This window comes from Ambystoma mexicanum, chromosome 5p, assembly GCF_040938575.1.
Source record: "Ambystoma mexicanum isolate Mex_15411 chromosome 5p, UKY_AmexF1_1, whole genome shotgun sequence".
NCBI classification, from domain to species: Eukaryota; Metazoa; Chordata; class Amphibia; order Caudata; family Ambystomatidae; genus Ambystoma; species Ambystoma mexicanum.
The window spans coordinates 271,336,336-271,362,661 of NC_090930.1; the positions used below are offsets into that span (position 1 = coordinate 271,336,336).

General features: G+C 46.3%; 1 protein-coding gene across 1 annotated transcript in view; it reads right to left on the reverse strand.

Annotated features, from left to right (window-relative positions):
• ATP1B4 (ATPase Na+/K+ transporting family member beta 4) overlaps positions 1 to 26,326 on the reverse strand; it is a 432,920-nt gene that overhangs the window by 263,205 nt on the left and 143,389 nt on the right. The window contains exon 3 of the mRNA XM_069612681.1: positions 9,406 to 9,574. Within this exon, the coding sequence (XP_069468782.1) occupies positions 9,406 to 9,574 (169 nt within the window). The remainder of the gene's footprint in view (positions 1 to 9,405; positions 9,575 to 26,326) is intronic.

A 26,326-nucleotide genomic window follows, 5' to 3' on the forward strand; every position in this document is an offset into this window, starting at 1 on the left:
AGATCTCCAAATCTAAACTATTTTACCTAATTGACTGGAAAGGCTACGGCCCCCAAGAGAGATCCTGGGAACCTGCTGAATATGTCCACGCTCCTCGCCTAATCAAAAGATTTCACCGAACATTTCCTGACAAGCCAAAACCCCCAGAGAAGCCCGGTTTGGGAGGGGCCTTGAGGGGGGGTACTGTCATGATCTCTGCTTCCAAAAGGTCAGGGTTTTCCCAACTCCCTTGGAAGCAGATCCATAACCCAGGTTCCGAGTGCCAACCAGTCCCAATTGGGACCTTTTGGACCCAGTCCTGGCGCCAGTGGCACCAGGCTCATAAATATGCCCAGTCCTAGCGCTGGAAGCGCCGGGCTCATAATGCTTGGGTGGACTTACCTGCAGCAGACCATGCTGCTTACTTGCCTGCCAGTTGAGCCTCTGATCCTCTTCTGTTTGGAACTACTTTTCCTGTTGGGTGGGGCAGGAGCCACTCCCTAGATTCAGAACACTGGAACTCTTCTGGAAAGCAGGAACTCTTTCCTTACCTAGGCGTGGCTGTGGAAGGAGACACCTAAGCACTACAGGAGGCTATTTAAACCACACCCGATGGATGAATCTTGCTTTGCGTTATTCTGCATCCTCTGCAGCAGAACGCTCATCGTGTCTTCTGCATCTGATCCTGGGCCTAAGGAAAAAGGCTTACCATCCTGAATCCAGTCTTCAGCAACACCTATAAAGACAAGAAAGAACAGGTTAGCATTACGGTCTTCAGTGACAGCTCTTCACTTACCTGGTCCATCGGCTGTCACCAACGCTGCATTCCGGCATCTGAAAGACAAAGGCTTACCTACTCTTTGTGCGCTCCGGAGGTCTTCACACTGCATTCCGGCATCTGAAAGACAAAAGCTTACCAACTCTTTGCACGCTCCGGAGGCCTTCGGCGCTGCATCCCACATCTGAAAGACAAAACAAGGTGCGTTTAAAGACATTGGGGAACTTTAATACTCATGTGCCATTACTCCTTTCCACATCTAACCCAGTGGGTATTCCGGCACCCTGCAGCCGCTCCGAACTTGTACCTGCAAAATAAAAAGACAGTTAGATCGCATCGTGAAGCAGGCAACTAGCGCTTACTTACGTGCTTCCAGGCGCTTCTATTCATCACACGGGCTCCATCTTCAACTCACTTCAGCCCGTCATCCGCCATCGCCGGAACCCTGCAAAACAAGAAACATCATTACTAAAGACTTTAAAGACATTAGAATTACTCGAAACTTACCGTTCGTGCAGTAAACGACGGACAGCAGTCCTCTGAAGTCAAGAGGCCTGCTCCCCTTATCCAGTGAAGAAACTGGTTACAGCACCCTGCCCCGAGGCAGATGGAGAGCACGGCGTTCACTTACCTAAGGTGAGAGCGTTAACCTTTGGGGTTCTACAGGAGAAGAGAAAGGGAAGAAGAGAGAGACATTCAATAACCCAGTTCCTTAATCCCATATTTTCTATCTGCAGACATCTTACCCTTCGAGTCAAACATACAGTGCACAGAGGTCCAGCCCAAAGAGCCAGCCGTGTGTTACACATCACCTTTGAAGATACGGTATACGCCCAGTCAAGACCGGCGCCTCTACGGGAATCAGGTGAGCGTTACAGAATCTTTACAACATCTTGTAGTGTCATGCTCTGGCTTGATTCCAATTCGTAAAAAGATTTTTCAGCATGTGTTTAATTTGAATATTCAGTTAGATCATGATGAAATATAGCAATTGTTTTTTCAAGTCCAAGATTGGCAGCAAAAGTAGCCATAGTTTATTGTCTCGAAGCAGTAGTGCCTGATGTGGAGCCTGATAAATTTGAATTTTTAAAAGGTTGTACAAATTGTAAATGGTAATTAGAGTTGTGTAATTTGAAGAATAATCAGTTTTGGGTTATTCGTTTTAGCCATTTTTAAAATGTAGATACATATTTTCAAATGATTGATTTGAGTGGGATATGGATAGATTGTAACTATACCCATTTTTATTACCTTTGGTTGTGTGTTATGTGTTTTTTTCATCTTTGGAAATTTTTTTAAGTTAATGAATATCGGGGAAAGAGAGAAGTACAATGGTAGTTTTTTTACTTAGTGCTTTATTGTTTAATTTTGTACTTTAATGTTATCTTGTTTTTTGTATGATATTTGAAAAGTTGTATTTATCAACTAAACAAATAAATAAAATAAAAAAAATAAAAAATATGCAAAACTTCAGGGGCGACCCCTGAATCTTCTTAAGTGGAGACCCGTGTCAAAGATGCAATTCCTTTGAAATATTTTAAAGACGTATTCAGCCTGTTTTTGAGGAAAGCCACCAGAGCACCTTAGTTCAGACCATTACGAGCAGATGTTTGGGTAACTGAATACATTTTCTAGGCAGCTCTTCATAAATGCAGAATTGATCGTATGGACACATATTATCCTCACCCTCTGTGGACTACTCCAACTACACCACTATTTAAATCCTTTCTGAAGAACCAGTTTACTAGCACTCTATGCCAGTGCATCTCTCTGTTTTCCTCTCTCCCTACCCTTCATGGACAACCCTACAGCACTTGTATGTCACCCCTTCATCCTTAATGCAGCACTTTCTCCACCATTGCGTTCCTATGCCATTCTGTCCTGTCCTCGCCCCGGGTTTATGTTTCCACCTTCCACTGCAGCATCTGGTCTTCAAGTCACATTCTCGCCCCCCCCATTGGAAAGAACCCAGGTGTTCTGCTCTGTTATCAATCGTAAATTATGCAAGATCTTTTGTGCCAAAAATGAATCGCTTTATCTGTAATTTGCATAAATAAATACATTTCAAATTTCTTTTTTTTTAAATATGGTATGAATTAGTGAAGCCAGCCCTTATGACACTAGATTATCTAATGACTAATGCCCATGTTACATTAACTACAGTAGGCATCATTACTCTGATACACACATGCAAGGGAGATGTATGTTGCTTGCCCATGCACCAGGCTTGAAAACCTGTCTCCACTTTGGCTGCCCTCTCTCTGCTACAGCAGATCCTTCCCTATTCACCCTCTCAAACCACTCACCAGCAGCATTCTTTACTGCTCCTGTTCCACGTCTCTGTGCCTACTAATTCTACCTCATCCTCTTTGATGTAGCCACTATGAAAAGTGAGAAGGGACTACTTCGCCCCTCTCTTTTCCATGGCTCCCATCTTTAAATGACCCTCAGCTTCTCGTTGATTTAATGTTTTTAGCACCTGTGTGTCAGGCCATGTGGCATGCCAAGGAGCTAATAGTATGAAGCACATGGAAGCTTGGTTGGCTGGCCTCTAACAGCCGTCTCGGCCCCTGGCACAGTATGCAACATTAAAATACTGCTAAATGAATTTACCATTCACATATATGGTAAAAATAATAATTTCTGGTGTTATTTGGAGTTTTTTATTCCTCATTTTGGAGTACCATTGGACACAATTAGGGTTAGGTGGAGTTAGCACATGTGGTAATCCCATGTAGGTCAAAAATGTCATTGTAAATGGAGCTTTGTTTTAGCACATGTGTTTCAGAAACCCATAAAAAAAGTGGTATTCCAAAATACTGTTTTACCATGACCACACAAATTGCACTCACGCGCACGAGTTGCTACACAAAAGGTGCTTTCCTGAGTGCAGTAGCCTCTCCTCAGCTTCCTGCCCTCAGGCTGGCGGAGCTGTGTTCGGCTGGGTAATCACATCCACTGAATTACCCGTGAGATTAAGTGTGCTCTGGGAGGTACAGGAGCCCTGTCAAAGCACCCAGTCACGTGACCTTTTCTTGGTCCACAACTTGTGTTTGAGAGGAGTTTGGGCACAATTTGTAAAGGCCTGGTAATCTTTCTTGCGAGTACATTATGTTTGCTTTCTTGACAATGTTTTCCACCTTTTGTCTGTTTGGATGTTTTTTGGGGCCGTACCCTTGTTGTTTCCCTTACTTTCCCTCATAAAAATACTGCAAAAGGTTTTCCCTGCCCATCTCTCTGTTCTTTTTTCTAAATTCAGTCAACTCAGACGTTTTAAAAAAAAGCTCCTTTACCTTTTGCATCCCTAATACCCTTTGTCTCTGTGTTTGCCCTGTGGTATGCTTCCTGTGACTTGTTCCTTTTCTTTTCCCTACCTTACATTTAACGCCCGCGCCCAGAAAGTGAAAGAATACAATACAAACCGGTATCTTTTGCATTTCTTCATGTTTGTGAACCTTGCAATTTGTGACCGACCGCGATTATTTTATCTGTTTTACCTTCATACGTGTGTTCATGAATTTCGTGTTAATCCATTTGTTCACCCTTGTCAGCCAATTGTCTTTGTTGTTATAATGTAATGTGTTGGTCCTTAAAAGTGCCAAGAACGAGTATGCTTGTCCTTTTTGCATAGACTTGCATAATAGCCTGGCACGTAAGGCGTTAAAAAGGTAATCGAAATTATGTAGCAGGCCACAGATTAAAAGGACAAAAACAAGAGTGATTTCTGAATGGATGAGGCTATATTTTGCCAGGCGAAAGACTCATGAGGGAATGGTTTGCCTCTTGTGGCTATCAGATGCTGTCAGGACCATACACCCACATCCAGAGAAGATGGGCCTGAGCTGGGAGAGTGTTTGAGAGACATCTCAGGACGAGGAAAGGAGGCAGCTCTGAAGGAAGGTTTGCCACTGCCACAGAGATAGGAGATGGAGCACAAGGCATGGCTGATACAAACAGAAGCTGCCACAGGATGACATTGCAGATAGGGGAGGTGGAGGAGTTGTGGCAGACGTGGATATGACTGGGAGGACTGACTGTCAGACACTCACATCTAATACAGGCCCTAAAGGCCATTACAGCTATGGATCCACTAAACCCAATGATGGATAATGCCCTAACCAACATTTGCCACCATTTTGGAAAAAGCATTAAACAGCGTTGGAGTTGGAGAGGAGACAGCCATTGCAGTCCAGGCAGAGGATGCAGTAGAGGTATTGAGATGCCCGGAGTCAGACGAGCAAAGGATGCAGGTGCCACTGCAAGAGGGGACGGGTGTGAAAGCAGCGGAGGAGATAGAGGCGGTCCCCAAGCAGATATCTCAGGAGGAGGAAGAATCTGAAATATCTGTACTTGTGCTTGATCTTGCAGAGGGGCACATGCATTCCTTTTTAAATGTCAGGCAGTAATGGGAACATCCAAAGACTGGACCTGACAATGCCCACCTCATCATGGTCCTGGCAGCACTTTTGCTTGCCCGAGGGGAACACTGTGAGGGGGCATGGAACAGCTATGAAACACACCAATGAAGCACCACCGACGTTGTGCTCCTTGTGGTCCACAGTACAGCACAAGCATATGGAAACTAAACATGGGCTGACTAGAGTCAATTAACACACATCAGTTTCGGGTGACCTCTCTTCCACTACATTTGCCAGTGGTGGGAATGGCAATGCAGGAGTGTCCTCATAAGAGGGAACACCTGCCTATCACCTGTCCGGGGCCCATAAGAACAAATGTCCCATAGTACACATGCCTTCTCAGCCTGCCCAAGCACATTATCCCTCCCTACCCAATGTGCCAGAGGCACCATCCATCAGCAAAAGTCTTGTCCCCACCGCAACCAGTGATTCCACCAAAGCAGCATGATGTCCACAGCCCTTGGGGTAACCACTCTTTTGTCAAGCAGAGAGGACTGAATGATGTGTCCTGCTGGCGAGCAATGCGGATGCACATCAGGTGTGTGGAACACCACACAACAGTGGTGGATACTGTGAAAGGGCACATGCTCCTGAACCATCCTACCCTCTTGTAGGTGATGAATTGGCATTGGGTCAGTGGGTGTCAGGAGGACAAGAGGAAAGCAGAAGTGGAATTTGAGAACTAGGGGACTACAGGGAAGTGTGAAGATCTTTCCCAGATGGAAACCGTGCATAAGGGCACTGAGGAGACTAAGAGAAAAGGGTTCCTCTAAGTGTGGCTATTGTGTCCTAGAGAACCAGTTACCAGTCCAAGATGGCTCCCAGATGAGCAAATTGGAAATAATATAGACAAAAGAGTAGCTTTACTAAGGGAGCATTACTTAACTATAAATTAGATGGAGAGCAGTTAGAGGATTGCTTGGCAACGTGCTTTGATGAATTTCTTCCATGGTTCTGTTCCACTCACTTTACTTAAAGCTACACTCACTGATTGTTTACTGGATTTCTTTTGGCAGACCCCACTTTCCTTCCTTCCCCACTTTCTGGTCAGAAGTTTCCTCTTGTTCCGTCTTTGTACCTCTCCTTCATTTTCCTCTTTACCTTTCTCTCATTTCCTCCCACTTCCATGGTCCTTCCTTCCTTCTGCCAAGCCAAACCACGTGTGCAATTTTCTCATATTTTTCTCAATTTTCTCACGTCATATTTCCCCCTGTCATCAATCTCCCTCTCTACCTCCCTCCCTCCCTCTCTCAAGGCTTGCAACCTTGGGCTTCTCTTTGAAAGTGATCACTGTCTCTAACAGTTCCTCACCGCACTCACTGCCAAGCCTGCTCGAACACACCTTGTAAACATCACGAAATTGTGTCCCCTCCTTACCCACCACTCAGATAAAACACCAAACAATACCCTTGTACTTAGCAAAGTCGACCACTGTTCGAGCTCACTCCTTGGTCCTTCCCTGTACTGTTTCTCAGCCCTCAACAAAGTTCTTAACAACAACCTTCCTCAATCCTTCCACACCTCTACTTACCGCCACCATGCCATCTAGCTCTGTATGCAAAATAACTCAAATGTCTTCTTCTTGTCTTTAAATCCATCCAAGGTCTTTCCGCCACATCTCGCTGACTGAATATCCCTGCACTTCCCCTTTGAACGTTTTGCTCATCTTCACTGCTTAACCTCTCTGCCCCCTTGCCCTCATTTCCCCCCTCCTGATTCTGCTTCTTCTTCCCCCTTGCCCCCATCCACTGGAATGCCCAACCCCCTAATATCAAAGCAATCGCATCCATTGGACAACTTAAAACCAGACCTAAGCTCCACCTGTTGACCACAGAAGTGTCTACATCTATCGCACTCTCATGGCTCTAGCCCCATCACCACCCCGTCCCCTACCAGCTTAAGCAAAGGTCTGGGTGATGACCTATAAGAGAATGCGCATCATTGATGTGCCAACCCTACCCCTGCCACCTCGTTTCACTTCTGTAAGTATGCACATTCCATGATAACATATATATATATATTGTCATTGCAGCCACTAGTTCTGTATTACATGTGTTGCAATGTCTGTTCCCCATCATTATCAGGGGCACCATGCTCCGTTGCGCTATTCCTCTCAATACCCGGTCTTAGTCTTCAGATCGTCATTACCTATTGTAAAGGCACCCTACCCATTGACTCTGCCTGATGTATTTCATCCTTTGTATATTGTTTCCGGTAGAAATGACAACAAAGCCTTCAATAAATACAGGAAAATACCAGATGAAAAACAGGGGCCTGATGGTCAAGATAAATAAGCCAGGTGTTCTGATTCCACTACGTGCTGATGTTTGATCCTAAATCGCGTCTCTTGTGTTGGCGGTGTTGTGCAGAAAGTCTGAGGGTCTACATGAACATGGCATGAGATGTGTCTCCTTAGGCAGATCTCTAATGACAGACTTTTCTTATTATCAGCAATGCTCACAGTAATAGGAGGATATCACCTTATGCACCTGGAGACCCAAGACGTTATGGATGTTGTTATGCTGCTTACAGAACCCCTTATTTACAGGTCGAGAGTATGTGGTCATCGACCTTCAAGAGCCCTATTGATACCTCCATGTGATGCAAGTTTCCGGGAGGAACAGTGGCCCTGTCTGAGAATCATCTTCACAGATACACCAGCAGATGGAGCATACTTCACCCCAGCTAGAGAAGCAAGGGTGCTGAGTGTCAATCTCTCTTCTTAGCTCTGTGAGAACTATCAGAGCTTCATAGTAGGCGGGAAAACAGTGGAACATAGAATCATAAGATTGACAGTATGAGCACCGGTTGGACATCACCAGCTCCAGGTCTCTCTGGAGCCAAACCTGGCAGCATTCACTTGACCAAAGAATTCTCAAATCAGTGCTGGGGTAAATTGGACTCAGGTCTGATAGTAACCCGTATTTCCAGGATCCAGTCTAGCAGATGACCCATTTATGAGTTGACCTTCCGGTCACAATCCAGTGAATTTAACAACAATTGTGGCAGTTGTTCCTCGTTTGCCCTTGTGAGCTACACCTAGCAGCACTTTCAGTTGCAATACATTGACTCCAGGTCCTGCCCGCTGGCTTGACCGTTGTACCCCATGTTTTCCAGAACCTTCTTTTCAGCTTTGCTTTCTGCCATGTGTGTCGGTGTATCGCCAGATCCCGCTACGCCCTCCCTTACTTACACTCTCAGCCACCCAAGGAACTCAACTCCTAGCACCCAGTCTCACGGTACTTCCAGCAGCTGCAAGCTCATGGAACATTGATCATGCTGTGAATGTTAGTATTCCACTTGAATGAGTTGTCTAAGCTATTCAAGCACGGCCTGCTTGCAAAGAATGTTTCAAAACTGCAAAGAATGTTTCAAAACGCCATGCCCTTTAATTAAACGACATCATTTTTATACAGAATTATTTTTTATTTTGCATTTTCAAAGTGCTCACACAGCCCGCGGGCATCGAGGCGCTGAGATCAGAACAAGTATCCCGCAAATAGGCGCGGATAGGCTTTTATATAATTGGGACTGAAAAGGCAAGCACAGGCCTCACCATAAAACGCTGAACCTTCAGAGTAATGGGTACCAGGGGTGTTGCTAGGTCTGGAAAAGACCTGGGGCATACGATTGGCTTATGTCAGAACTATCGGGACTGGTGGCTAGCCAGCCTTTTGGTTGTAGCTTCTGAGATTCTATCCGGGGCTACAGCCAAAAGACCAGGGGCTATAGCCCCCTTGGCCCCTCCCCCCAGCCTCTGATGGGTACCTTAGCATAGTGTCCATAACTCGCCTCAAAGACCTCAACTTTGCTATTTCCCTTTTTCCTGTTATTAATCACCCCTCAAAAATAGATAGCCTGCTTGCCGCCGAGAACTAGAGGCAAGCACCACTAATGCAGCAATTAAGACACTGATAAACAGAATTCCATTTTCGCCATGTTTTCCTCTGTCTAATGTTCTAAGTAGGCCTTTGTCGTCACTCATGTTATTGTGGATCCTCTTAGTCGCCTGTAATAATTATGAGAATTAATAATGCATGGCTTTCTCTGCCATCCCTGCAGTGGAGGCGAAGAGCCTTGTTTTGCCTTCATTGTTACCAATAGCAACAGTTCTCGCAAATGAGCCCTTGTGTCCTGTAATTGAGGGTGACTTGTGAACTTGGACCGCGTATAGGACTGGGGGGGTGGGGGCAGATATTGTGCCTCGTGGGTATATAGGGAAATACATACCCCAACTGCGAGCTGTCCGCCCCATGAATTGCCTGGTCTTTGGATTCCACATAAAGGTTTTTGCATCTTGCGCAATCTCTCCCCATGTTTTCTTCGATTTCTTCTTCCGGTCTTCACTCTCGTCTTCCTCTTCCTCGAGAGACAGCTGGCTGTCCGCGTCCTTGTGTTCCTGAAAGGAGTGCAAAATGAAAGTCACTTCTACAATTCATGCTGCAACCAGATCTATGCAGTGGCCTGGGGTGGCCCGTACTACCCCTGGAATCAGATCGGCCACACCAGGTGCCACCACATTGTCCTAAACTATGATCATTATGTGTGTGTGCGCTCGTACTTCATGCCACCTCTGCATAATTCAGTGCCCCACTTGGGCCACCTCCAGTCAAAAGAGTGTGGGCAAGCCACTATGTCTGCAGAGTTCTGTCTTCAATGCTGTCTTATTTTGTGAAGTCTACAATTAGCAACATTTCAACCAAGTTCATCGTATTAAATGCTTCAAAAATATAAATTTGTGTTGTGACTAAAAATACTGCACAATGCAACAAAAAGGCATCATTTTGGTGCACATTTGTTTGCCAGCCGCGCTTTGGAAACTCAATACATAGAACCACAAAATGTTTGCTTCCTTGGTGTTTTGTGCACGAGTTACGACTGAACATTACTACGGAGCTCCTCCTTTTGCACCAGGCCATAATATGACAGCAGGGAGCTGTTATGTTAGCACTGCATAATACACGGCTCCCAGCCACCAAATTTTGGTCAGTTGCCCAGCGAGTGCAAAAGAGCAGGGCAAAAGGCTGCCTTTTGTCTCGCACTTTTGCACTCCACCATGCAAATTGAGTAAACGTTGGCTGTGGAGCTGGGGCCTTTGAGGAGGTGTTCAGGAGAGGAGAAGAAGGGTTAGGGGGAGAAAGGGACGAGGTGGGGTTGGGGACGGCACATGTTTGCTTTTCCTAGGGTTGCCCAACTCCAGGCCTTGAAGCCTGGAATCGTGAGCGTTTTTCAGGCCATCTCTCATTAATATTCATGGAAAGAAATGGGCACATATTTATAATCATTGTATGCAAATTTAACTCATGCATATTAATGAGGTTTATCCTGAAATTCCGACATGTTTACGACCCCGATGCCTGGAGTAGGACAACTGTAGTTTATCCAGTGAGGCTTGAGACGACTCCCTGGAGGGAAACAGAGGAGGAGGGGAATGGATTGGTGCGCCCCTCCTCAACCCTGGAGAAAGACAGCGTGGATGGCCAGTGAGTGCAATGCCACCATGAACACAACACACAAGTGCCAAACAATTATGGGATGATCTCACATTTTGAGAAAGAATTGATCAGGGCTTGGTATTATATGGTGACTAATAGGGGACAAGTTGAATGTGTGCTAATATGGGTACAGGGTGGGCCATGAATTGGAGAGTGAGAAAAATATTGGCAATCAATGGGAGGAAGGAAAGGAGGGTGAGTGGTTGCAGGATCAGTGAAGTATGCGGAAGGGGAGATAGTGGAGGAGGAGATACATCAAATTAAAGATGTCAGCCTGGATCGGCTTTGGTGATGTAAACTGGTGCACAGAAATGAAGTTGGAAGAGAACAGTGGTGCAAGAGGGGGAGGGCTTTGGGTTCGGAAGAGGTTAGAGTAAGGATGGCAACATGAAAGAAAATGGTGTGGTTTTGTCCCACAACAAGACCCTTGGTGGTGTGTGCACAGAGCAGGATGCAGGAGGAAGTAATGGAGCATAGCAAGAAATGTGGGGAGCGGTACAGGGATCTGGGGATGTTAACAATGTTAAAGAAGAAAACTGGGTGGAGTGATGCCAGTTACAAGGGTGGCCATGAGGACACAACACTAGGAATAGTGGTGGGTTTTGATGGCAGTATTATGAGGAGATAGAGAGAGCAGGGAGACTGGAATAGGTACAGAGAACTTATGTGAGGGCAACAGCGGCACAGTAGCATTGGAGGTGCTGATGATGTGGGACAGGAAGAATGGAAAGGAGTTGGGTGAGACAAGGGAAAGGGGCAAGAATAAAGAAAGGGATACACCAATTGGAAAGGTGAAGGAAAAAGGAGGGACCCGAGAGGAAAGGATTCTGAAAGGGTAAGACATGTCCCAATGTTGGAATAACGAAAACTTTGGGTGTGCATTTGATGGTGGGAAACAGTGGTTTGGCATGGGCGAATGAACTAAGGTGTGCTGGGCCTTTACCAAAGATGCAAAGTTGCTTTTTTAGTACAGTTGGGTAAGCATGACTGGAATAAATCAATGGGAAGGCGCCCCGTTACACACTGTTTTGCAGCAGTGGGAAGTGGGGTGCCAATGTACAGAACAGAGGAAGGGGATACGATTATGTTGTAAAATGGCTTATGAGAGGATGTGCTCATGGGCAGGAATACATTTTTTCTGGAGAGGGAAGTTGGCAAGTGATTTCACAACAGTTTTAAAATAGGTCATGGGGGTCCGCCGGGTAAGACGGTGGGCAGAACATGTGAGGCCAACTAAGGAGAGACGCAACGTTATTGAAGGGATTTTGGCCCAGGAGCTGAAAGAGGGCATGTTGCAGGCCTGTTCAGAAATTGGCCATTACAGCACTTCCTTAGGGTGGTCTAAAAAAAAGCGGAATTCGAGTTTTCGTTGATTCATCCTTTGTCAGAGGGGCAGTCAGTCAGTTAATAACCTATTTGCTGAAGAGGATGGTACTGTGGGGGCGTGCAAGTGTCGAAAGGGCAGTGGAACTAAAGGGGAACCCCGGGGTGTGGGCTTTGGCAAAATGTGATATCTAGTCACACTTAAGACTTGTACGGCTACATCCATCTAATCTTTGGCAGCCATGGATCCCAATCAGTTGGCCTATTTTTTGTGGATACATTTTGAGCATGGGCTGCTTGGTGTTTTGTGCTTTGTTGATTGATTTAGAAGCTTTCTACAATGGGTCTGGCCAGGTGATTCACTAATTTAAGGATTTCTTCCTTGTTGGTATAAGCAGCAGTAAGCTGCGTGCAGGGGCCTGTTAGACAATTGCATATGGCTGATTTTAGAATCTAGGGTGCTTTTCTTCATAGAACATAAAATGAATGAAATTAGAGGAAATGTAAAAATTTAAAGATTGGGCTTCAAAATATACATAGTTTAATTTACATATAAAGTGTAAGTAGGTGTACGTATAGTGAAGTTTAAATAATATAACTTTAAATACAGGTATTATAATATGCACAGACAAATCCAAGTGTATTTTTAATTTGTAAATAACCCTTTTCTTAAGGAAAGACCACTTGTGTTCAGAAAACTGGAAACATTATGTGTACTTTCTGAACAAATAGATTTGGTAAAGTGTATCTGCTGTAGAGTGATTTACATAGCACAAAGGTTTAAATGGAATTGGAAAGCACCATTGACAGAGTCCTAGGGAAAACAAACGCTGCCATAGATTACATGAGATGGTATTGCATAATTTAACTTGAATGAATGGACTCTTCCTAGGTTGTCATCTATTTCCCCGCAGGGTTAATGCTGTTAGCATTGACCTACTTTGGGAGGCAAAGCTGGGCAAACAAAATCTACTATACTCAGTTAACCTCAAGGTCAGGACATGCATTTACATTCAAAGGTAATGGCATTCTACGGTCAAGATTATGTTTCAAAAGTGAACATAAACTATAGCTCCAATTGCACAGATGCCTTTTTTTTAATTCCAAGGCATGTGACACACAGGAAAGAGAATATTTTGATTAACGAAACTGAACCATGGCTTAGTGGTTTGTAATTTATTTAAAGTAGTTGTTTAAATGTTCTTAAATATAGAAACACCTAAAATGTAATATCTCAGCTTTCCAGTGTACATTATTGTGTTGTATCGATACATTTGAAAAACATTGCAATGGCCCATTATGGGACACATTGGGATGCATTTGATCACTTGATTTTGTGAACTGTGAGATACACAGAAGCTACATTTAAATAAATGTGGAATTGTTCTGCTTGCACTCTGTTTCCATGAAGTCACATGGCGGGAGGCCTAGGACATACATTCTTTTGTTCAGCTTTCTTATGTGGAACAGCAAATTGGAAATAAGTGTGTATTAGATGTGTCATTTTTGCTTGGATCTAGAGACCAATTCCATACATTCACGAATATGAGTCAGCTGTGCTCACCTTCCACAAGGGTGTAATTTGCTTGGTATTTAAACTCACACATGGGAGTTGTAGGATAACAGAGAAGCAAGAGAGCCCGTCAGACAGGATTCCGCAAAGAGACAAAGCAGGTTGTCTTCCAACTAGATGTAGCTGATGAGGAAATACGTTTAATGGGAGAACCTAACTAATCCAGATTGGAATAGATGTAAAGGCTTTCTCAAAGCGGGACCAGTTAACGTGTGAGGGATTTCAGAGCCGGTGCATGGAAAGAAGGGATAGCTTACATGACGGATTGCTAAGGCCAGATGGTCTCCTCACCTATCTGCAGTCTTTCAGAGGCAGAACAAAAAGTGAGTAACTATGCGCCATGATTATTTAAACTAGTTCCTGACAGTTAATTAACCCCAGCATCTAAAAGCATTTTTGGGGGTCTGCTTTTAAAAGTGATATCACTGAAAAAAGGAGTTCTGTGCTAGTTATATGTGTTTTGTGAGTTCTGAAATCCTTGGTAGCATCATTGTATTAAGGCCGGCTCCTGAATGTGGGATCTCTGGAAGCCTTAGACATCTCAAATTGAATGCAGAATAACATGTTCTATAGTAATTGAAATCTATTCCTTAGTGGACACGTTAAGCCAGGGTGTTGTGTGCGTGGACCTAATTCCTTGAAAATAATGAGTGAGTGAAGCCCACTATTCCAGTGTTCCATAAGCAACAGAAATCATGAGAACCCCATGTCTGTTACAAAGCTAGCAACCAATAGTGTGTCGTAGTGTTCACAATTCCAGATTTTAAACACCCCAAGAGTTGGAGAACCACATCTACATTTGAGTTCAAACTGGAGGAAACGGTTATACTTTAAGCCTTTTTCTGAGCACCCATTCATTTTTTGATTTCAGTATGGGTTTTGGGTTTAAAGTAAGCATCATTCTCTGATGAAATTAATGGTTTAATGGTTTCACAGAAAATTAAATCAATGTCAATTTTGTGTGCACACATGTAGAGTGAAGTCAAACATTGGAGCTTTCTTAGATTGAGGTGTCAGTGCAGTCCCATTGTCATGCAAGTGGAGCATCCCCTCTTATATGATGTTGATGCCACTAAATTTAATAAAATAAATTGTTATTGCAAACTAGCTTGTTTGAGTGTGTGAATGGGGTTGTTACATTCTAAACTGCTAAATTGAGGTTTGCCCGAGACCAGAAATAGGAAAGCAATGACTAATGCTGATTGTGAGAATCTTGTTTGAGGGAGAATATGGCGGCTAAGCTACCTTGGATGGGGTGCACCTCATTTGATAACTAATCTGAAAGGAGTTGGGTTTACTGTTGGTGACAGAATAGACTCAGCGAAGACGTGATCAATATTGTTGCCGGAAAAAGTAGAGACTTGCTGGGACTGCTAAGGTTAGCATGTGTCAGTGAAGAGATTGAAGTAACCGTAACATGCAAAAGCTGTTGGGCCACCTGAACATCGCATGCAAGATAATGGTGCTGGATAGAACCTTTTCCAGTAAATTATCAAAGGCAACGGCTGGATCAACGGAGCTGCATCACAGAATCTTCATTTCAAGCTCTGTCAGGGTGGGATTTTATATATTTATTTATTGTTTGCTTTTTAGGCACTTCTACAATAAGAAAATACTGTTTCAAAGCACCCGCAGGGAGGGAGCAGGGGAGGGAAATAGATTACAACACAATCTTTAAGAACAGAGGGGGGGAGCAACAAACCTACTACGCCTTATGAGTATTCATAACATGCAAGAGCAGAAAGGAAGAGGGAAGAGGTAATAAGTGCTGGGAGTCTGAGCTCGAGGGTGAGCCATAAACAAAGTGCTAGGAATTTTGAGTGTTACATGGCCTGGGTCGCGGGATGTGTTAAGTGTGAGCCTCCAGAGCAGAGGGTGTGCAGATGCTAAGTGCTGTAGATAGACAGGAGCTGGGAAGAATTGGTGTGGGAGGTCAAGATCCTGAAGATTCATAAGTGCCAAATACACTGATTAATCAACTGTTCGATTAGCAGAGGTGAGAAGGAGGGAAAGAGGAGGAAAAGAGGAAGGTTTTAAGGAGCTTCCGGAATTTGTGAAGATCCTGCTCAAGGTACAGGGGGCATGGGAAGCTGTTCCAGAGGCGGGAGCCCACAGAGGAAAGTGAGTGACATCCTGCCCTCTATTTATCAAAATGCTTTACACACAGATAGTTGATGCCAGAGGAACAAAGTGGTTTAGAGGGAGAGTATTTAGTGAGATAAAGTTGAAGATAGTGTGGTCCCCGGGTCCAGACAGCCTTGTGAATGATGCAGAGGGATTTGAATTTAATCCGTGCAGCAACCGGGAGCCAGTGAAGACTTTTTACTGCAGGAGAGATGCAGTCCCTGGGCTTAAGGCCAAGGATAAGTGTTGCTACCCTACTCTGGATAAGCTGGACGGGTCGCAGATTTGAAGAGGGAAGGTTCAGGAGAATGTTGTTACAGTAGTCAAGTCTAGAGAGAACCAGTGCTTCAGTCACATTGAGCCTCTGAGGGAAAGTGAGAGAAGGTAAAATTCATTTGAGAAGGAAGAGCTGTTATTTGGAATTCTTGGCAATGTGCTGAGTGTGAGGGAGGAAGGAGAGAGAGGAGTCGAAGATGGCTCCAAGGTTTTTAGCTTCAGTTGAAGGCGAAGGGGGAGAGCCCAAGGGGGAAGTCCAGAGTAAGGGGGAAGAAGGAGGGAGCAAGGGTCCCAATGGGAAGGATCTCAGTTTTACAGGTGTTGAGACAGAGATCATTGGAGGTGCACCAGAACCGGATGGCAGATTGGCAGTCAGGGATGATGGAGAGTGCAAGAGGGTCAGCAGGGAGTCTGAAGAAGAGCTGTATGTCGTCTGCGTAACACTGGAAGTTGGAGGAGAAGGAGGAGAATGGGTGTACAAGGAGAGCAAGGTAGATATTAAAGAGCGAGGGGGAGAGTATAGAGCCCTGGGGGACACCACAGGTGGAGATGGAAGTAGGAGAGGAGAAGGGACCAAGCATGGCTTGGGAGGTGCGGTTAGTGAGGAAAGAGGATGGCCAATCCAGTGCCCATTCCGAGATACCAAGTGTATCATGGAGCCTTTGAAGATTGATGTTAAATTGTACTCTTGTGCTGAAAGAAGTTACTCCAGACGTTTACTGTGTCAAATGCAGAAGAGAGATTGAGAAGGACGAGGACAGCTGGAGAGTTGGAATCCAAAGATGCAGGCTGTTCTTCACTGGTGTTCAGAAGAGCAGTTTCCGAGCCTCTGGAAGCTCGGAATTCAGATTGATGGTCGTGGATGCCATCAAAAAGTTCAGTGTGAGAGCTGAGTTGGGGCAAGGCCAGCTTCTCAAGCAGCTTCCCCAGGAAGGAGGTGATCGAGATAGGGCAATAGCTGGCAGGGCAGGTAGGATCAGAGGATGGTTTCTTCAGGAATGAGCGTGCAAGGGAGTGCTTAAGGGGGAGGGGAAGATCCAGTGACAAAAGAGTGATTGCAGAAATCAGCGACAGCAGGAGCAATAGTGCCAATGTTATGCTTGATGGTCCTGGATGAACAAGGGGAGACCTCTTTAGAAGAGACCTTCATGGAGCAGACATCTCTGTTAACTTCTTCAGGGGTGACAGGAGAGAAGGAGGAGAAGGAGGAAGGAGGAAGGAGGAGGAGGGAGAGTGTGTTGGGGTGTGTGGGATGGGATGTGAGGAAGTGTAGAAAGGAAGGTCAGAATGTTTTGAGTTTTTGTGGAATAGTGTGAGGTCAATGTATTGCAGAGGGCCTGGGAAGGAGAAGGGGGAGGAGGAGACTGCAGAGGGGTTGGCTAGTTCCTTGCAGATTTTGAAAAGTTCCACCGAGTTATTGTATGCGCCAGAGACCCGTGCCTGGATGTGGGGTCTTTTCTTTGCACGGATGGCGAGTCTGTATTGTCTTTGGAGCAGGCGGCATGCAAGTTTGTCAGAGGATGAGGCTGAAGTTAGCCACTTAATTCTGCTGCCCTGCAATTACACTTCAGGGCTGCAAGTTCGGTGTTGTACTAAGAGTTACGCTGTGAGGCAGGTTTCAGACGGATCCTCATGACTGGGGCAAGAATGTCAAGAGTGTTGGCAATGGAAAGATGTTGGTTGCTGTTGGCAGTGTCAGAAGTAGAGTCAGAGCTGGGGGGAGAGAGGGGATGAAGGTGGGGGCAAAGGCTGCTGCAGTCACTCGTTTCATCGGGCGACGTTAGTCAACAAGGTTGGTGGGACCTTTGGGGGGGGCGGTCTGCGGGCCAATGGGACCCAGATGTGAGGAAAGGATAGAGTGGTGTGACCAGGAGAGAGGGGTGACTGATGAGGGGGAGAAAGAGAGGTCAGAGTGAATGATGGCATCGAGAGTGTGTCCAGCTGTGTGGGTTGGCCCAGAAGGGAGAATGGAGAGGGATAGCAAGGAGGCCCTCGGATAGATGGAGCGCACAACAGGAGCGGCCAGGGCTGCCACCCATGATAGCACCCCCCCAGCAAAAAACGGACCAAAAATCCCCCCGAGCAGGGCACGAAGCAGGGAAAGCAAGCACCACAGATCAGTGATTGGAAGGAACAATCAAGACCGCGATAAGGAGAGGGTACGGGAGCAGGGAGGAGCACCCGCATAGACAAGCTGTAAAAGGAACACACAACCCGCTCTCCCTGGGGGGGCAGAAGAAGAGCAATAGTGGTCCCAGGTTCAAGCAAATTCTGGATCAGCTATTATCTTCCCTGTGAAGGGACAGTAACACCACAGGCTGTCAAGCACAAGAGGCACCTGACCCCCCGCAACAGCAAAAGCAACTGCCCATCCTCCAGAAGAGAGGGGCCAGCACCGAGCACATGACAGGAGTTCCTGGTGCAACACCCACAGTACCTCCGCCTCCCCCCACCCAAGCAAAGACCAAGACATAACCCTCCACGAGCACAGACAACAGCAGAGGTTGGGTTGGGGACGGCATACCAGTTCGGCACGAGGAGCGGAAGGGTGGACGAGAAAGTGGCTGGCAAAATAGAGACCACGAAAGGAACTCCCCTGAACAAGAGCTAGCAGGACAAGAGCAGGTACCACGCAGGAACGCAGTGCATTGGAGGAGACACACAGTCAGCAGTGGGCATCTCCTCGAGGTGAACCGCGGCCCTAAAACCAGTGAAGGGTGGCACTACAGTCACGAACGCCTCCAAGCCCAAGGACTCAACACTATGCCATACCGAACAATAAGGAGGGCAAAAAGCCATTGACATAAGCATGTGGAATGCGGAGGCCCTCCTGAGATGACTTCAGAGGCGCCTCTCATACACGGAGAAGACCACGAGACCCCAACAAAGGCAGACATACGTCTCTTGATGGACGAAATCAGATCCTTACGCAGTAGTATGACCTCAACTGTAAACGCCCTCTAGGAGAAAGTCCACAAAAAAAAAAGACAAAGTGGATGAGCCAGAGAACTAGAATGCAGCAACTTTGAAGACTCTCCAGTCAAAATGTATCAAGACGTGTTTGCCTCCACACTCGCTCAAAGAAGAGACTGTCATCCTCTAACAACGTGGCTACGAGAGCACAACATTTGTCACAGATGGGGATTCCCCTTCGCACTATTGTTTGAACATGGCAATGAAGAGTGCAGGGTGACTTCGAGTGAGGAGGCAATTAGTGTATTGCAGTGCCTAATCACGGGCACAGGACCCGCGGATCAGGTAGACCTCCCATTTTCCTCAGAGCCAATCAGAAAGCCCATAGGCCCCTGGCCAAAGAGGGAACGCTCCAAAGGCACAAGAAAATTCAAGAGACTCAACACTCCCTGAGAAGGAGGGGCCTTGAGCCACAGAATATACACCGAAGAACTCAGTGGAAAAGGAAAGGGGGGAGGGCAACGGGATTACAAAAAGAACACTTGGCAAGAAGAGCAGGTGGAAAGTTGCCTCGCCCAATTACAGCAGCCAGCAGCCCCTCGTCTTACTACTCTCTGCTAGCCGGGCGATCAAAACTGAAGTCAATAAGCATTCGCGCCTGCCATCTGCTGACATGTTGAAGTCAAAAGTTGTGGGCATTCCGGGAGTCTCCCGAAGCGTGGCCCTATGGTTTTTTCTAGGGCATCTCCAGTTAAAGGGGGAATCACTTTTTGGTTTGTTTTTCATGTTTTTCACAAGGGGGGGGAGAGGGGAAAGAAAGGGGGAAACGACACACAAACTAAGGGGTAAGTGGTGGGTCTGGATCAAAGGCTTCTCAGCAGACAACTCCACTCAGCAAAAGGGCACATAACATATTGGCACAACTGAGTAATCGGTACAAATGCCACAGCCAACTAAATCAAACATGCACACGTATGTATTTACAACTAAAAGGGGCTCTAACACACCCCAGATAGGATAACCAGCTTCAGAGAGATCTCACCCCCTTCGAATCGATATTGAACACACACACAGACTCTAAGGGGCTGATTGCAAATCTCTACTGTGCACTTTTGAAAAGGGGACATCTCATGACACCTCACACCCAAACGAAGTGGGAGAGAGGGTTGGGGTAGGAAGAAATCAAGAGGGATGGCCCGCAACATACAGGGCGGTCTAGAGCTCGATCTTATCAGTTCAATACAAGATACACAACAGTAGACTTCTCATGCAGTGGCATCTAACCCCCCAATCAGTAACTGTTCAGCGCTGCCCTGCCACAACACCTGCTGATCCAGAGAGGGCAGGAGCCTTCTCCCATCCTGCGCCTGAATTCTACAATGCGATGCCGATCGTACCACGTGGAATCGAGCTTCCCCAATGCGCTCGCCTTCATCAAACACTGGATCCACATGCACCTCAGGTGAGCACTGATGTGCCCTGACCCTACCTAGACAAAGAACCCCATTTTGCGGAGATCCTCGCCTTCATTCTGTGTGAATCTAAGTTGTTTCCTATGTTTCCGAATTGCCTGCACCTAAAATGGCATCTGGACGCGTTGCTTAGCAACGCTCGTGCATATTAATGAAGCACATCTACTGATAGGCGGAAGCCGGCCGCTCATTGTAAAGGACCGCGTTTGGCAAGGCCCTGTTCAGCGCCATGTTCCGCGGATGTATCGTGGCGTGGCCCACCCACTTTCATCTCCAAAGGATTAATTTGCTTTAAGCCACCCCACGCCCCAACGGAATTGCTCTTGTGTGCAGATTACAAACTACCACAACATTAGACAAACACATTCCTGTTTGAACACTTGCAACGACCGGATGATCCTTATCAACTGCTCACCGCTATAAACGCTTGCAGCCCCTTCCATTAACGCCACAGCATCTCCATATCCCTTAGTGAGTTTCTATTCATGGCTTTATACCACGTTACCTGCAGGCCTTAACTGCCTTACCTCGATTCCTCATCTGTCGAGTGCCTAATGCTTCACCTGATGACCGATTGCCCTTTCTGATTCATGTGCTGCCAATTATCTAGGTTCTGATTGTAGAATGTTTAGCTGTTATACCGAGAACATTGACAGCCCCCCAGGCCTAAAATTGTAATGACCAGATTAGCCCATCAGGATATGCTAGTATACTAGCCTATAGTATCAAACTTCCCCACACTACTGTTCCATATGGCACTACCGTAAGTACCCATACCAGTGCAAATGTGGGACTAGCCTATTGTAATAACTGCTTTAGCACCCACTGTGTGACCACCCTTTTGAGAAATTGCCTGACACAGTACTACTGTCTTCCCTACCTTCACTAACGTGGGACTAGCCTATTTTAACAACTGCCTCACCTTAGTACTACTGTTTGCCCTACCTTTACAAATGCGGGACTAGTCTATTTGAACAATTGCTGTAGTTCATACTGTGTGACTACCCTATTTGGATTATTTGCCCGACACAGTACTACCCTCTTCCTGTAACGCTCACCTGATTCTCGCAGAGGCGCCGGTCTTGACTGGGCGACTACCGTATCTTCAAAGGTGATGTGTAGCACCCGGTTGGCTCTTTGGGCTGGACCTCTGTGCACTGTATGCCTGACGTGTAGAGTAAGATGTCTGCAGATAGAAAATATGAGGTTAATGAACTGGGGTTATTGGGGTGTCCCTATCTCTTTCCTCTTCTCCTCTCCTGTAGACCCCAAAGGTTAACGCTCTCACCTTAGGTAAGTGAATGCCGAGCTCTCCATCTGCCTCGGGGCAGGGTGCTGTAGCCAGTTTCTTCACTGGATAGGTAGCGCAGGCCTCTTGACTTCAGAGGACTGCTGTCCGTCGTTTACTGCACGAACGGTAAGTTTCGAGTCATTCAAATGTCTTTTTAAAGTCTTTAGTAATGATGTCTCTTGTTTTGCAGGGTTCCGGCGATGGCGGATGACGGGCTGAAGTGAGTTGAAGATGGAGCTCGTGTGATGAATAGAAGCGCCTGGAAGCACGTGAGTAAGCGCTTGTTGCCTGCTTCACGATGCGCTCTAACTGTCTTTTTATTTTGCAGGTACGAGTTCGGAGCGGCTGCAGGGTGCCGGAATACCCACTGGATTAGATGTGGAAAGGAGTAATGGCACGTGAGTATTAAAGTTCCCCAATGTCTTTAAACGCACCTTGTTTTGTCTTTCAGATGCGGATGCAGCGCCGAAGGCCTCCGGAGCGTGCGAAGAGTTGGTAAGCTTTTGTCTTTCAGATGCCGGAATGCAGTATGAAGACCTCCGGAGCGCACGAAGAGTAGGTAAGCCTTTGCCTTTCCGATGCCGGAATGCTAACCTGTTCTTTCTTGTCTTTATAGGTGTTGCTGAAGACTGGATTCAGGATGGTAAGCCTTTGCCTTTCAGATGCCGGAATGCTAACCTGTTCTTTCTTGTCTTTATAGGTGTTGCTGAAGACTGGATTCAGGATGGTAAGCCTTTTTCCTTAGGCCCAGGACTGGATGCAGAAGACATGATGAGCGTCCTGCTGCAGAGGGTGCAGAATAACGCAAAGCAAGATTCATCCACCGGGTGTGGTTTAAATAGCCTCCTGTAGTGCTTAGGTGTCTCCTTCCACAGCCACGCCTAAGTAAGAAAAGAGTTCCTGGTAAGAAAAGAGTTCCTGCCTTCCAGAAGAGTTCCAGTGTTCTAAATCTAGGGAGTGGCTCCAGCCCCACCCAACAGGAAAAGTAGTTCCAAACAGAAGAGGATCAGAGGCTCAACTGGCAGGCAAGTAAGCAGCATGGTCTGCTGCAGGTAAGTCCACCCAAGCATTATGAGCCCGGCGCTTCCAGCGCTGGGACTGGGCATATTTATGAGCCTGGTGCCACTGGCGCCAGGACTGGGTCCAAAAGGTCCCAATTGGGACTGGTTGGCACTCGGAACCTGGGTTATGGATCTGCTTCCTAGGGAGTTGGGAAAACCCTGACCTTTTGGAAGCAGAGATCATGACAGTACCCCCCCTCAAGGCCCCTCCCAAACCGGGCTTCTCCGGGGGTTTTGGCTTGTCAGGAAATGTTCGGTGAAATCTTTTGATTAGGCGAGGAGCGTGGACATATTCAGCAGGTTCCCAGGATCTCTCTTGGGGGCCGTAGCCTTTCCAGTCAATTAGGTAGAATAGTTTAGATTTGGAGATCTTGGAGTCCAGAATGCTTTTGACTTCAAACTCGAGTTCTCCATCCACTAGGATAGGTTTTGGAGATTTGGTTAGTCGGGTTTGAGGTTGCACGGGTTTTAATAGAGAGACGTGGAAGACCGGATGTATCTTCATGTGCGGGGGCAAGTCCAACTTGACCGCTACTGGGTTTACTATGGTAGTGATGGAATAGGGACCAAGGTATCTTGGGTTGAATGTGCGTGGCCCTTTTAGAGGTAGATATTTGGTGGATAACCAGACTTGATCCCCTACTTGATATTGAGGGGCTTCCTTCCGATGTTGATCTGCTCCTTTCTTGTATTGTTCTTTAGCCCTTTGAAGGTGAGAAACAGCTTCCTTAAAGGCTTGGGTGATTGTAGAATGCAGGTAGTCTACTGCTGGTGTTTCAAGATCTTGGAGGGGATCCAACTCCGAGGTTCGAGGGTGACTGCCGTACAAAAGAAAAAACAGGGTTTTCCCAGTTCCCGAGTGGACAGAGTTATTGTAGGCATACTCGGCTATCCAAAGGATATCTTTCCAAGTTTTTTCAGTTTGTTGCAGCATGCAGCGTAAATACTGTTCCAGAGTTTGATTGGTCCTCTCGGTTTGTCCGTCGGTCTGAGGGTGGTGACTGGTCGATAGGCTCACATCAATTTGAGCCGACCGACAGCAACTTCGCCAAAAATGAGAAATAAATTGACTACCTCGATCCGAAATTAGAACCGAAGGAAAACCGTGCAGTCGGACGATGTTTTCGAGAAATTCTCGGGCCAGAGTTGCTGCTGTTGGCAAGCCTTTGAGCGGAATGAAATGCGCCATCTTGGAGAATAAGTCCACGATTACTAGAATCGTATTGTATCCGGAGCATGGAGGTAGATCGGTGATGAAGTCCATAGAAAGCGTATGCCAAGGGCGAGGTGGGATGTCAATAGGGCGTAAGAGGCCTGCTGGTCTTTCCTTTTGACTCTTGTTTTGGGCGCATACTCCACAGGACATTATAAAGTCTCTGATATCTTTTTTCCAAGACGGCCACCAGAAGTAGCGCTTGATCTTTTCTGAGGTCTTGGCTATACCGGGATGACCTTCCATTAAAGAGTCGTGATAACAAGAGATTACTTTTTTCTGTAAATCTGTGCTGGGTAGGTATAATCGTTCTTGGAAATACAATAAGTTGTCCTTTACTGCAAAGTCCTTTCCCTGCAGATGCCAATTCTGTATATCTGCTGGAGTTACAAGTTGCCTGACTTTATCCTTAACTTTCTCTATGGATTCTGTGGCGATTACACCCAGAATTCTTTGTTCGGGAATGATTGGTACAGGTTTAGGGTTGATCAAGTGTTCTTCCACTCCCATCCGAGAAAGGGCATCGGCTTTACCGTTCTTTGTACCTGGTCGATAGGTAATTATGAAGTCAAACTCAGCAAAGAATAATGCCCAACGGAGTTGTTTAGAGGATTGGGCTTTTGCGGTTTTCAAATATTGCAGGTTTCGGTGATCCGTAATCACAGTAACGGTGTGTCGGGCCCCCAGCAGATAATGCCGCCAAGCCTTAAAGGCAGACTTGATAGCCAGAAGTTCCTTGTCAGTAATCGTGTAATTGACTTCAGGAGGCGAGAATTTGCGGGACCAAAATGCCACGGGATGCAACTGATTGGTTACCGGGTCCTTTTGTGATAGAACTGCCCCCATGGCAAGGCTTGAAGCATCAGTTTCCACGATGTAGGGGAGTTCGGGGCGAGGGTGTTTTAAGATTGGTGCAGAAATAAATTTAGTCTTCAAATCCTGGAAAGCTTGTTCCGCCTCGGTAGACCATTCAAAACGTTTGTTTTTCTTTAACAAGGCAGTGATGGGCTGGACTATTCGAGAGAACTCGGGGATAAACCTGCGGCAAAAGTTAGCGAAGCCTAACATGCTTTGCACACCTTTTACGGAGGATGGTGATGGCCATTTGAGAACTGCATCGACCTTCTTTGAATCCATACGCACCCCGCCAGGTGATAATATGAATCCCAAGAATTCAACTTCAGTCACGTTGAAAACACATTTTTCCAACTTAGCGAAAAGTTTGTGTTGACGCAATCTTTCGAGGACCATTTTCACGTGTTTCCGATGTTCAGATTCCGATGAAGAATAAACGAGGATGTCGTCAATGTAAACAACAACACATACATCTATGAGCTCTCTGAGGACATCGTTCATAAAATATTGAAAGGCGGCCGGGGCATTGCAAAGTCCGAAGGGCATGACCTGATATTCAAATAGCCCATACTTGGTGCGGAAGGCCGTCTTCCATTCATCGCCCTCTTTTACTCGTACCAAGTGGTAAGCTCCTCTAAGATCCAGCTTTGTATATATGCATGCTTTTCTGACTTGGTCCAGGAGTTCAGGGATCAAAGGTAACGGATATCTATTCTTAACGGTGATCTGGTTCAGGGAGCGATAATCGATACAAGTTCTAAGGTCTCCTTCCTTTTTTGGAACGAAGAACAAAGCTGAAGAAGCAGGGGACTTGGAAGGACGAATAAACCCATTTGCCAGGTATTGATCCAGGTATTGTCGAAGGTGAAGGTTCTCAGGCTCGGTGAGGGCATAAATTCTACTACAAGGAGGAGTAGATCCAGGTATCAGGTCTATCTGGCAGTCATAAGACCTATGAGGAGGTAGAGAGTTAGCCTGATCCTTCCGGAAAACATCTTGGTATTCTAGGTATTCGGGAGGTAACTGGGGAGTCTCTGAAGAAATTGCGGCCAGTGCAACACCAGGTGGAGGGTGACAAGTAGAGACACATTCTGGAAACTGGAACGTTCTTGCTCGCCAATCGATCAGAGGATTGTGTTTTTCTAACCAAGGTATTCCTAGAATAATCTGAAACTGAGGGGCCTTGATCACATCGAACACGATCTTCTCATGGTGTCCATCTTGACTTACTAGCGTCACTTCTTGAGTGGTATGCGTTACTGGCCCGGAGGCTATCTCCGTACCATCCACCGTAGTAATGACGTCCTTTACAGCCTTGGGACAAAGAGTTAGATTCATCCTCAAAACCATTTCATGATCCACATAATTGCCGATGGCACCGCTGTCGACGTAAGCTTCAATTGCATGTAATCGATCGGGATTATCAGGGCTAATGAGGACCATAGGTATCACGAAATGCGAGGTCACGGAACTGGTTTTTACGCTCGGCAAGAGGACCTCTATTCTTGTCGGGCGAGGTCGTTTCCCTGCTCAGAGTTTGTAACTTTGGTAACTG